At 41.0% G+C, this 13902-nt stretch overlaps 1 protein-coding gene across 2 annotated transcripts in view; it reads right to left on the bottom strand.

Moving 5' to 3' along the window:
- Positions 1–13902, bottom strand: part of LOC148370497 (neural cell adhesion molecule L1.1-like) — a 98614-nt gene that overhangs the window by 25992 nt on the left and 58720 nt on the right. For both annotated transcript variants that reach the window (XM_088333022.1, XM_088333023.1), the window contains 6 exons: positions 6954–7113; positions 5425–5552; positions 4273–4374; positions 3996–4211; positions 2931–3001; positions 72–297 (listed from right to left, as the gene is read on the bottom strand). In XM_088333022.1, the coding sequence (XP_088189148.1) occupies positions 72–297; positions 2931–3001; positions 3996–4211; positions 4273–4374; positions 5425–5552; positions 6954–7113 (903 nt within the window). The remainder of the gene's footprint in view (positions 1–71; positions 298–2930; positions 3002–3995; positions 4212–4272; positions 4375–5424; positions 5553–6953; positions 7114–13902) is intronic.

Raw genomic sequence — 13902 nt, 5'->3', positions numbered from 1 at the left:
AATCAGGATAATTTGCAGCAGGAACATTGGCATAGGGTGGTTGAACTTGGAAAGCAACTAGATTTTGGTACCATCTTCGCCTGAGTGTCCTATCTCAGCCTCCGGAGCGGGGCCCTCCCCCAGCGCGTTGACAGCTTGAACTTTGATTTCGAACGGTACGTACGTTCCTGTGTTGTTCACCCAGAAGGGAGGCGTCTTGGCATAACCGTGGTTCCAGCGGTCGCCCTTGCCTCCGGCCTTTCTCCACAACACCTTGTACTGGAAGTCCTGGCCATGATGCTGTCGCCGAGGCATCTCCTGCAAGAGCAGAAAAGTTGTTCCGTCAATGCTTATCGTAGCTTTCGTACACCGTTTTCATGGGCAAGTTCTAGCACCTTCTAAGGACTTTTAAATCCAACTTTTCTGTAGTTTCATAGAAGAAGAAATCCAGTGTGAATTTTGTACATCTGCTAATATTTTGGCGGTTGACATTGCGTTTGCATTTATCAAAATACAGTGTTGTAAAAAAATGTCCCTTCCTGATTTCTGTGTTTTTTGCATATTTTTCCCTCACAAAGATTTCAGTTCATCAAACCAATTTTAATATCACACATAGACAACCCAAGGAAATACAAAATGCAGTTTTGAAATGTTAATTCCATTAAAAATCAAAACTTATCTTGCCCTATGTGAAAAAGTAATCCCCCCTAAACCTAATAGCAGGTTGTGCCACCTTTGGCAGCGATAACAGAACTCAACCGTTGACAACAGTGGTAATGAATCTTTCACAACGCTGTGGAGGAATTTTGGCCCACTCATCTATGCAAAATTGTTTCAAATCTGCCATATAAAAATTATCTAGCATGAACTGCCCATTTACGGTCACACCACAGCATCTCAATTGGTTTTAAATGTGGGCTTTGACTTGGTTACTCCAGAGCTTGCATTTGTTTTTGAGCCATTCAGAGCTGGACCTGCTGGTGTGTTTCTGATCGCTATCCTGCTGCAGCGTTGTGAAAGACTCATTACCAGTTATCGTAAATGTTTGATTTCTGTCACCAGGGTGGAATTACTTTTTCCCATTGAGACAGATAGGTTTCGATTTTTTTGTGCCTTAACAAACGAAATCAACATTTCAGTACTGCATTTTGTATTTCCTTCGTTTGTTACTGTGTGAATTGAAAACTGTTTGATGAGCGGAAACCTTTGTCTGTGATAAATATGCAAAAAACTCGAAAATCAGGAAAGAGCAAATACTTTTTCACAAACTTTATATGATTTTTACATATTGAGTAAATCACAGATGTATTCATGGATTTGAACAATATGTGTGTGAATATTTTCGAGACAAAACATTAAAGTTGGTGTCTTAACTTTAAAATATTCTACTTGCGTGCGCCATCTTATGGCTGAATTCCTTATTGTTGCCTCTTTGTTGTCCTTGCATGTACGTGACGGTCAATAAGCTCTTATTTTTTCATCTTTAGGGCGGCGGGGTGGGTGGAATGTTGGAACGTATTTGAAACAATCCTTTTCTTACTTTCGCCATTTTCATCCCAGAATTTAAGTAAACCACGACCATGGGCGTGTCATAACTTTCCTCGCCCCATTCCCTCGCTTTCTTTCTTCCAGCCTAATGTGCTCCAGAACACGATAATAGGGGTAAAATTAAAGTAAATAGCCGCAATGAAAAAAAAATATACAAAGGATCTTTGAACTTAGTTCCCTGTTCCAGCAAGGGCCCTTAGTTGCTGCAGATTCCGAAATATTTATTTTATTTTGGGCCGTATGAGTGTAATTGGGACAGGTGTCACCCCATACCTTACCCTGATTAGCCTGCCCTTTCGTAAGGACAATTTCGACGGTACTCAGTGTTGGATGATTTTTTTATTTATTTTCCACCATCACCTTTTTCCAGTCAATCCTGCTTTCTGAATTTTGTTTTTGTTATTAGTTTTGGAAATTGTTATTGTTGTTTTTGACCATTTGTTTCTTGCTGTGTGGATGACCTTGCTATTAATTCCCATCAGTTCTTGAGCACTTTGCCTTTTCTTGCTTACTGCGTTTGGGTCCATGGCAAAGCCACAACAAATATGCTTGTAGATAAACAATATGCCCCAAAAAAATCTGTGGTGTAATTGAATGCTGCCGTAGTATGATGTTAAAAGTGCATCAGACCACCATGGATTAGATGAATCTGGAACCCACATTAGTTCCCACCTTTTTAGAGTTAAAAATGATTTGGGTGTATGAAAATCGATATAGTCTCGTACTGTACTGCGAGCGGCGGGCCTAGGAGCGGCGGGCCTAGGACGCAACCATAAAGAAGAATCGTCTGCACCCACCCGGAGGGGGGAACCGGAGCTACACTGTGGGGGTCCCGGCAGCAATGGCCTGGGTTGTGGAAAGTAGAAGTAAGAAGGGAGAGGACCCACACAGAGGACTGGAAGGATGCTGCTTGGGAGGGTGGGATGGCAGAGCTATGCCCTTGCACAATAGTATTGCCCTTTACACGTTGGTTAACTACTGTTAAAAGATAATAACTCTGAAATTGTTTAATTGATGTTGAAAATGTCAGGACAAAGTGTTAAAACGTCATATCGTCACGTCATATTGTCAGATATAACAAAATTGTGAATATGCTTGATGGCTGTTGAGATTGTCGTATTTGTTTTGCTGCTGTTGGTGTCGGTCGATTTGTTCAGAACAAAAACAATCGACTTTGGCCTGGACGGATCTATCGACACTAACAAAGATGTTATATAATGAAATTGTGAATATGCTTGATTGCTATTAAGATTTTCGAGAAGGGTTGTTCAAACCTCACATTGTGTTTGCTGTTAAACGTCATATTGAAATATAATATTGTGAATGTGCTTAATTGCTGTTGAGATTGTCATGATTGTTTTCTGTTATTAGTGTCAATAAATTTGTTCAAACCAAAAACTTACATCCCACGTAATGGCCAAGGTTCCAGCGTCAGAAGATTCACTGCGAACACCAGCTGGGTTATTGTGTGGAACTGGAGAGAGGGATATCAAATGTTATAATAAATTTTTTTAATTGCATTTAACAAATTAACCTAAATTGATCATCTCTAAAGGTTTGATGATCGAACTCTATTTCAGGAGTCTGTTACTGTAATCCGTTGCTTCTTTGTGGCTTCATGGGTTAAAACATACCCCCTGATAACATATTGCTGCAAATAGGAACATGTCGGCTCCTTTGCTGGTTAGGTCCACCAAAAAGTGAACTGCACTCATGTGGCTTCGATCCACTACACATGCATTGCATGTTTCTGCGGGCGGGGTAGGATAAATTCTGTTGCCTGTGAGGTGCTATAAAGATTACAAGGTTTTACAACACAACTACTTGTCTCTTCTTCTCTATTCAACTGGTTTGAATACTGCTCAGACAATTTCAAATTATTTGACATACAACAATTCTTTTTTTGAGTAACTGAAACTGTTTATTATGGAATTATACAGTTCCCAACTCAGTTACTTTTTGGAAGAAGTGGTGAGTAACTACAAATAATTAATGTGTACACAACTGATTACGACTATCTATAGTCATCCCTACCAGCCCAACCACTCCGGTCATTCACCCTTCTTTAGGAATTTTCCCTTAGGTAAAATTAGAATAGAATACAATTTACTTTTTTTGTCATTCTTTGTAACCATGCACACAGAACGAAATGTCGATACACCTGATCCGGACAGTTGAACTGTAGCGAGCCGATGCAGCTGCAGCCAAACAGGGCGCCGCCGTTTTAGACCCAACTGCTTTGTTGGGAGTCATTAGGTGACCAAACCCCCCAATTCCAAACCTTAATGCCGAGCGCCAAGCAGGGAGGCAATGAGTACCAATGTTGTAAGTCTTAGGTATGACTCGGCCGAGGCTTGAACCAGCGACCTCCCAGTCTCGGAGCGGGCGCCATCCCATCTAGGCTACCGAGCTGGTCTGTGTTATACCGTGTTACTGTGTGTGTTATACTCAGCAACAGCGGCTCCTACCCGCTGGTGGTGTGCTGTGTGGTGTAGTAGGCTGGCTGGGGTCGCTGGGCCCCAACTGGTTAACGGCGACCACACGGAAGGCGTAAGTGCAGAAAGGGCGGAGGCTGAGCTGCAGGTGATTGAAGTCAGCAGGCACGTGCTTTAGTGCTTCCCACTTCCAGGTGTCACTGTCATGCCTCCGTGAGTGCTGCTCTTCTTTGGCCTCCACAATGAATTCTGCAGACGAGCATGGTTGGTCATATTTTCTGCATTACTTTGGAAGGTGCGTAGACGTTACCTGTGATGGGGCTGTTGTGCGAGCGGCCCGGGATCCAGCTGAGCGTCAAGGTGTCATCTGTCACATCCGACAAGGTGATGTCGTGGGGAGGATCTGGACGGGCTGGGGGTCCGAAAAATGATTATGAGCCTGCTTTTTTGTTTTGAGAAATACCACACAATTTTAGGGTTGCATGTCGTGATACTGTTGAGGTTCTGCAGTGGACCCAAATGCAGGAATCCGGAAGCATTGCAATGTGCTCAAAAAAGATGGCAGTCAGGCCCGAGTGTTCAGGGCACACAAGCATTCCAAAGGCGCTGGAGGAGGCGCGTCAGGCAGAAATGCCCAGCAGGAAGACTACCATCCTGTATTTCCATTTTTTTTGGGTCAATATTTTATTCAATTTATTGTAGTGAAAAAGACAAAAATACATTGTTTTGGGACACCATGTATAAAATAAGTAAACCTTTCTCCCAATGGGGTAAGACTTAATTTTTTGGGTGTCTATTTTTTTTTTCTTGATTGGCAGTAGTTTTTAAATAGTGGGGTGGGGGCGCAAGGTTCCATCAAGGGGGGCAGGTTTGATTTCAGAGAACTCCCCCCCCAAATACTGTAAAGTGCAGTTGTCATTGCCAGCGTGACTTGTTTACATTTATCCTTCACATAGTGTATTAAGCACAGAGAATAAGCATTGAGTATGTTAGACACAAAGTGGTGTAAATCCTCAAGTATCCACATGGAAAAAAATATTTAACACTGATGGGGAGACAGGAGAAGAGAGACGGGGTGAGGAGATAAACAAAAGTCTCATCCCTTAGCACCAAACTGCATCCTTGTAGGGAGATGAGCAAAGACCAGTGTGCTTGCTATGTTAAACATTTTGGCAGTGGACAGCACAAAGCTAAATTAATTAAGCTGTCACTTAAAAACATTACAACCTAATCACGCTTGCGTTTTTTTTTCTTAGCGAAAACGTGCCAAAAGGCGGAGATTTGGCATGGAAGGAGATAACACGTTACCACCAATATCGAGCTATGGCCGTTTTGTCCCCACCAATTTTATGTGTTAAATGGTGAATTGGAGTATTAATATGACACTTTAAAACAAATATTTGAAACACAAAGAATACAATTTAATCTGTGACTAAAGGGTATTTATGACGATATTGCTTACCTACAACTGTGATGGAACCGCCGGCCGTCACCTGATCCAGTTCCGTGATGACCTCGCAAGAGTACTCAGCATTGTCTTTTGATTGGATGTCGGTCACCATCAGCGTTCCGTTTTCAAAGATGGTGTACCTGCACATGCACACATACCTTACATCACCATAATCAATATTCATTCACTATGCTAAACTAGCTAGCAGCACGCCAGCAACTGGACCTTACATTGCTGATGACGCTAATGCTGACACCCACAGCCAATTGGACATTAAGAGGTAGGTTGTGTGGCTTTTTGTACAGTGCTGAGAAAAAGTATTTGCCCCCTTCCTGATTTATGTGTTTTTTACATATTTATCACTCTCATAGGTTTTAGATCATTAAACTAATTTTAATATCACACAGGGACAACCCAAGGAAATACAAAATCAAAAGTTTACAATAATTGGTAGTGAGTCTTTCACGATGCTTTGGAGGAATTTCGGCCCTGGTCCTGAAGCAGCAAAGCAGCCCCAGACCACCACACTGCCACCACCATACGTTACTGTTGGCATCATGTTCTTTTTGTCAAATGCCGTGCCATTTTTACTTCTGATGTAACAGGCTTCACACCTGACGAAAAGTTAGATTTTTGACTCATCAGTCAGCAGAAAGCTTCTCCTGTAAAATTGAACTCAGCTTTTTTTTCCAAGACTCTAGTTAGTTAGTTACTTTGCGATTTAACAAAGGGGGACTGGTACTTCTTTACATAGGGCCAGATATTTTTTTTTGTGCCTTAATAAATAAAATAGCTAAGCTAACAAATCTCCTAAGCCACCACTGCAGACCCTGCATCTTGCCAACGCCAGGTTTTTTAGCCATGAAACAGACAACCATGAGCTTTCATTTCGTGGGAAACCGCTACATTCAGGACGATTTTATTTTAGTTACTGCAGAAATCTGGCTCAATTGGAGAACACTCGATGCTAGCCTGCAGCTAGATGGACACTCTCTTAATTGCTTTCTTTCACTGAACGGAAAAGCCCTCCAATTTTGTTTTACGTTTGTAAAATGACAATAAAACTATTCATTCAACTGCAATTATGAGTTGTGTTTTATAATTTCTTGATCAACATTTATTATTTTGTGACAGTCGTTAGACACTCAGTTGTTAATGATGTCATCCCGAGTTAAGTTTAACCCTTTGGGGGCTTTTATGAAAGTGTGACGCTGCTTTGCAGATTTTCACTTTTCACAAGTGGTTTCTGTCCTCATTAACTGCGGAAAACGAGGGATCTCTGTATTGTTGCTGTCATGTGGAAAAAAAAACATACGTCTATTTCTTGGTCACTTTTTATATTTTTGAGGAAAGTTGTTGCATGTTTTACACGGTAAGCATTTCTTTTTAAAGATGTTTTTAAACCCACACAGGCAAATGAAAGCCTATATTTATTAGATCCCGAGAAATATCCAAGTTAAACACGTCCTTTTTATGTCAATTCATGTTGCCTTTTACATGGTGCAAGATAAACGGTACTCTCATGGCAGGTTAGTCATTACTTGTCATCCGGTGACGATTCCTGAAGTTTTTGTCCGTCTTTCCTCCAGACAATCTGGTAGCGGATTAATCGGGGGTCTTTGTGAAAGTGGCAGTCCAGCAGGGCCTTCCCACCTCGGAGCGCTCGCAAGTCCTGCGGACCGGTCACGATCTTCGTCTTATCTGAAAGGAAACCATCAGACTGTTAATGTTTGAATACAGAGCACATATAGGACTGTCTCAGAAAATCAGAAAATTGTGTGTTACATCCAGTGTTGGGAATAATGCTGTTATGAATAGCACTGTTATGTAATGGTGTTATTTTTTAGTAACAGGTTAATTTATCAAATTATTTTTAATGCCATTACACCGTTACTGTTACTGACGGTCAAAAGCGGTGTGTCCCCAAACATCTGTTGGCGCGGTTTTCTGCTCTCCTCTCAGTTGTTTACGTCATGTCTTTTTGGATCATGTCGCCATTCAAAATAGTGACTACCATATATATTTAGATAGCCATTACGAATACAGCCATAACTAATGTGCCAAAAGAAAAGGCATATTGGTGAATGGGCGCAAGCAATTCTTGTCAGTTGCAAACAAAACCTCTCTTGGACCTGGCTCTTGGAAGTAAGTGAAGGGAGCCTGCTCCCCACCAATCAACAGCCGGCTCCCTTCTAGACACCTTTGTCCGATGGAGCGACGCAAACCACCTGCACCTAAACACCACCAAGACCAGAGAGATGGTGGTGGACTTCAGGAGAACCAGAACTCACCCGGTTCCTGTAACCATCAAGGGAGAATGTGTAGAATTTGTCCAGACCTACAAATACCTGGGTGTGCAGCTGGACAACAAACTGGACTGGACTGCCAACACAGAAGCTCTATGTAGGAAAGGGCAAAGCCGACTTTACTTCCTCACAAGGCTGGCCTCCTTCAACATCTGCAAAAAGCTCCTGAAAATATTCTATGAGACAGTAGTGGCAAGCGCACTCTTCTATGCGGCAGCGTGTTGGGGAGGCAGCGTCAAGAAGAAGGATGCCTCTCGTCTCAATAAACTGGCTAGGAAAGCGAGCTCTGTTGTGGGCAAAGAGCTGGACAGCCTAACAACAGTAGCTGAGAGACGAGCACTGAAAAAGCTGAGGTCAATCATGGACAATCCATCGCATCCACTACACAGCATTATCTCCAGACAGAAGAGCAGTTTCAGCGACAGACTGCTGTCACTGTCTTGTACTACGGACAGACTGAAGAGATCTTTTCTTCCTCATGCCATGAGGCTCTTTAACTCCACCCGGCAGAGTAAAGGCCCACATTAAACCACACCACCTACATTGGATATTACTGAATCTTACTGCAATATGTTTTCTGTGTAGCACTATTTAGTTACTCTATATAACACGCTACAGTGGGCATTTGCACGTCACACTGGGTATTTGTATATTGTATTCTTTTGGCTTATTGTACTGTTCTCAGCTCAGGGATGCTGCTGGAAATGTGAATTTCCCTTAGGGGATGAATAAAGTATCTATCTATCTATCTATCTATCTATCTATCTATCTATCTATCTATCTATCTATCTATCTATCTATCTATCTATCTATCTATCTATCTATCTATCTATCTATCTATCTATCTATCTATCTATCTATCTATCTATCTATCTATCTATCTATCTATCTATCTATCTATCTATCTATCTATCTATCTATCCATCTACCTTTTTTCTCTTATAATTGGTCAATATGCTGTTGTTGACTTTGAATTTGTTGATCATATAAAATGTTAAAATTGCTTGGTATTTCATAGATATTTTTTTGTATATTTAAACATATTGTCGTGATTGCCCAAGTGAAGTCACCTGGGGCAATCCGTTTGGCACGGTGGAGTGCACTTCCTGATTGGCTGACGTTCTCAACTTAAGCGGTCTGCGTCCAGAGATGGTCGTCCGAGTGTACTCTTTGTATCCCTGAGTGTTTCTCCAGACTACAAGGTACCCACGACTCCTCTTGCCTGATTCATGCCTGTCTTCCGTTTTTGACCTGTTTCCGTTCCACGTTTTGCAGCCTACTCTCCCGCCCCGGCCATCGACTTACCCGCTAAACTGCACCTTCCGTCTACCTGTCACGCAGCTGCCATTCCGCTCGAAGAGGCTGACGACCAACAAGCGCCGACGTCCCGAACCAGATCCAAACACTCTTTCAAATAAAAACTCTTCTGAAACTAACGCTAATGGATCTGAGAGTCCGTTCTGGTTCATGACCAATGTTCCCTCTAATTTTCCTCGGGTCTGAGCATTCACACAAAGTCAGTGAGCAACGCTTGAAACAACAGTGAGCAACTATAATCCCAAGTGTGGCAAGATAATCAATTATCAAACATGTCCAAAACTTGACATCAAGTTACATTTTGCTGAGTTTCCGGCAATGCAAAATTATTTTTCTCTTTTGAATGAATTGACTCATGTACTATTGCAAAGGTTGTACGGCCTACAAACGTCGTTTGTTCTTACAATTCTTTCACAAGATATCCATTTCTTTTTATTTCCTGATATATTTTGTCGCATAATATTAACATTTTTGGGGGCTTATTTAGTTGGTTGCAAGATACAGAACTGTACTTAATCACATTTTTTAGTGGAAGTACAATGTTGGCAACAAGATTCACTTGATATAATTGGAAATTATTTGAATGCAACACAAACTTTTTCTTCTTTTTTCCGTATTTTTTTCTACTTTTTTAAAAATTCCTTTAAAAGAAATCTCATTGTGTTTACTTTTTCTGAGCTGTTACTTTTTTCTTTTTTTTCTCTATTTACTTTTTTCCTACATTTCTTTTTTTTCTTTTTTTTCTGGCTTTTTTCTAAATGTTTCCTTCTTTTTTTCTCTTCATTTTGTTTCTTTTTTTCTCAGATTTTCACTACTTTTTCATTTTGGTATTTTTTTCTTTTTTGTTCTATTCCCCCCTTCTTTCAAGTCATTTTGTGCATAGTTTCACATAATATTTGGTCATGTTAGGATGAAAGAAGCAAAAACAACCCAAAGAGCCGTTTAGGACCCGAAAGAGCCGGTTCCTTTTAGTGAGCCGAGCCGAAGAAGCCGGTTTTCGACCAACTCTACTAACTTTACTCAACTTCGTTCTACTCTGACTCGACTTCAAAATACCGCATTTAGGACACAACGTCAGGGGAACCCGTGTATTTTTACCTTCATGCACTGTAACTTTGACTTAAGTCGATTCTTAAATAGTAATTTTGAGCCCGGCTAGATTTTCTTGTGCACAGAGAATGTGCGAGCAGTGCGCAATTGCGCACGCGCGCAGCTTAGAGGGAACACTTTTCATGACACATATTTTAATTGCATTTAATTTTTTTTTATTATAAAGGTGTTAATATAAAATGTTTATAAAACATTTAATATTTTGTCTTCTTATAGTCTATTTTTTTCCTTTTGTTATTGGCTTGTTTTTGTTGTATGGTTTTTTCCATTTCATTGATTAAACTCACTTTATATTGTTTACTGCTGACTGTTATTTTATGGTATTTTTCCTGTTTACATTTTTTACAATTCAAATGCAGGACAGATCTGTTGCTGGTGAGGTGCAAAAAATGTTACAAGGTCCAGTAACACAACTACAGTACCTTTCTGTTCTTCTCTATTCAACTGATTCAAATATTGCTTCTTTTTAAAGTGACGGAAATAGTTACTTTCCCTGTTCACTAGTTACTAATACTATAATAATTCAGTTAACTAACTAACTAAGTAGTGAGTTACTATAAATAATTCCTTTTTCAAGTAAATTTCCCACTACTGGTTACGACATGAGTTGCCTTAGGGTGGCACAGTCTTTGTTTTCTTCTGTTTTTTGGTTATCAAGTCTTCTGTTTCCTGTTCTAATGATGCCACGCCCATGGTGGAACTACTAATCTACTTCCTGGTTCAGCCCATCATCACTACCTGATTCCAAATAGCTGTTGCATTAGTACAAAATAGCCCTTTTTTGCTTCTTTTTCATTTTAAACATGCAAATCTAGAATCGGTCCGCATTGGTATTTTTTGGTAAGGCCAGGTCAGGGGGCAAGTTTGACAGAGGCCTTTTTACATTCTAGGCGTAGGGTTGATTTTGTTAAATACACCAGGTTAGAGGGCGCATGCCACCCTTGTATGTTTTTGGGTAGAGTAGTTAGTTAGGGACTTGCTACAATTGCGGCTTAGGAAGAAGAGAGGAGTTATTTATGCAGATAAACTGTTTTTTTCTTAACTGTTTTATTAAGTTCTTTTTCTGAGCATACGTTCACCAGCTTCTTCATCTGGTCCTCAGTTGACAAATGTAATATCACCCATAGTGACTCGGTCAAAAATCTAGGTGTTATATTTGATCCTAATCTGTCGTTTCAGTTACACGTGAAAAATATTACTAGAATAGCTTTCAACCACCTCCGTAATATTGCGAAGATCGTTCGATGCTGTCCCAATCAGATGCAGAGGTCTTCATGCGTTTATTACTTCTCGGCTTCATTACTGTAACGTATTGCTTTCTGGTCTCCCGATGTCTAGCATTAAAAGTTTGCAGCTGGTTCAGAATGCGGCAGCTTGACTTTTGACTAAGACCAAAAGTTTGAGCATATTACTCCTGTATTGGCCAACTTGCACTGGCTCCCAGTCCATTTAAGATGTGACTTTAAGGTTCTCTTATTAACATATAAATGTTTGCATGGGCTTGCACCCTCTTATCTCTCCGATTTGATTTCCCCCTATGTTCCTGCACGGAGTCTGCGCTCGGAAAATGCCGGTCTACTTGTGACTCCGAGAGCCAAGAAGTCTGCAGGCTCGAGAGCGTTCTCCATCTGGAACCCGGTGTTATGGAATGCCCTGCCTCTGAAGATAAGATCTGCAACCTCAACGGAAGTTTTTAAATCAAGGCTTAAGACACACTTCTATTCAGAAGCGTATGATTGATGCCCACCTCATATTCTGTATTGTCCTGTCTTTTTCCGACTGCCTGCCTGGTGGTGATACGAAGGATGATTTGAGATGAGTCAGCGGACCAGCGTCTGACCTGCAGCATGTCAACCCCTGCATTTACCAGCTGGCAGAGATGGGAGGCAGCGTCGTGGCCGTCATAGACTTTCTGGACTGGTTTGCAGGCTGGGGGCGTCGTTGATGTCATGCACTTTCCGGACATTTTCAACATCTTACCTAATGTTTACTACCGACTGGGGTAGTGTGAGGAGGGTAACGAGGACAGCAGAGAAAATAATCGGGACTACACTTCCTTCCATTCAGGACATTGGCCAGAAGCGCTGCCTATCCCATGCTAAGAACATTACCGGGGACCCCTCTCACCCCCATCATGGACTGTTCACTCTGCTAGCCTCTGGGAAGAGGTACTGCAGTGTGCGGTGCAGGACCACCAGGCTCCGCAATAGTCTAGTCCCCCTGGCCATTAGACTGTTAAATGGTCAATCTAACATATAGTTAACTTAATTCTAAATGGCTGCTAATCTGACTTTTTGCACTACTGGCAGTTTTTTTTTTTTATAGCTTGCCACTCCTTGCACATTGCTCTCTGCACTATTGTAATTACAGCGTTATTGTTACAGTGTTAATGTTACTGTGTACCTGACTTGTTAACCTGACTGCCCATTTTGCACATCTGGTTAGCTACTCTTCTTGCACTATCGGCACTATGGTAAAATACTATACGTAGCCATAATACAATACAACTTTATTTATATCTGTACATTCAAGGAAACTGTGGGGGTCAGATGCATCGACATTTCGTTCTGTATACACGTGTACTAGAATGACAATAAAGTAGATCTGAATCTGAATCTGAATGTGTACAGTAATGCTAATTGTAATTCACCCTGGTCAAACCTGGAAGGGGGATTACCACATGTGAGGTCCTTTCTCAAGGTTTCTCTTTTCTCCTCACACTGAGGTTTTTGAGTTGTTCTTTGCCCGCATGCTGGTTTAAGATCAGGTAATTGTGTAATTTTGTAATTGTAATCCTGTGCAGTCCTTTGAGACATTTTTGTGATTAAGGGCTATATAAATAAATGTGTGACTTGAATGTGACTACATTCTGTATTAATCACAGAGTAACTGAAATATCTGACGGGCGCCACCAGGCTGTACTTGCCCGAGACACACCACAGGAAATGGTGCCCCTACGACTCTAGTGGTTAAGGGATCCAACCAACCAACCAATGTGAAAAAAAAAAAAAAAAAAAAAAAAAAAAAAAAAAAATATATATATATATATATATATATATATATATATATATATATATATATATATATATATATATATATATATATATATATATATATATACACATATATACATATATACATATACATTCAGTGGAACCTCGGTTCTCGAACGCTTCTCAGTTCGCACAAATCGGTGCTCGACCAAAAATTTTGAGAAATTCGTGCTTCGTTGTTCGGTCAAAAAATCGGTCTTCGAACGCCGGTAATGTGCGAGTGCGTACGCTACCGTGCGATGCTGAGCGGCGCACGGGTGTAGATGGCCCCCACCCCTCGTGACCAACTTTTATCACGTGTGTTACAATGTATGTGTTTCACCCGGTGCGGTTAGAAGGGGTCACCAACTGTCAATGTAAACACTGAAGTACCGTATTTTCCGCACTATAAGGCGCACCTAAAAGCCTTTATTTTTTTCAAAAGCTGACCATGCGCCTTATAATACAGTGCGCCTTATTTATGAATCAATATTAAATCTCAAAGTCTTCAAACTAACTTGCAGCCGACTCGATTTTCCCCCGAACGCCAAGTAGTCCGCGGTGTATGCTGGGATTTATTTACCGGCGTTTCATTGGCTAACCAATGTGTCAATCATCATTTGAATCGATCACTATTGGCTAAAGTTGTTCGGAGGTCAAGAGGCGGATCCGTTTTATCATTTACAGGCTGCCATTGGCTTAAACGGCAAACAAAGCCTGCAATT

Source organism: Urocampus carinirostris, chromosome 3 (genome assembly GCF_059441175.1).
Source record: "Urocampus carinirostris isolate Australia breed hairy pipefish chromosome 3, RoL_Ucar_1.0, whole genome shotgun sequence".
In the NCBI taxonomy this organism is placed as follows: Eukaryota; Metazoa; Chordata; class Actinopteri; order Syngnathiformes; family Syngnathidae; genus Urocampus; species Urocampus carinirostris.
The sequence above is the reverse complement of the archived record's forward strand: the minus strand, read 5'-3'. Positions and strand labels throughout refer to the sequence as shown.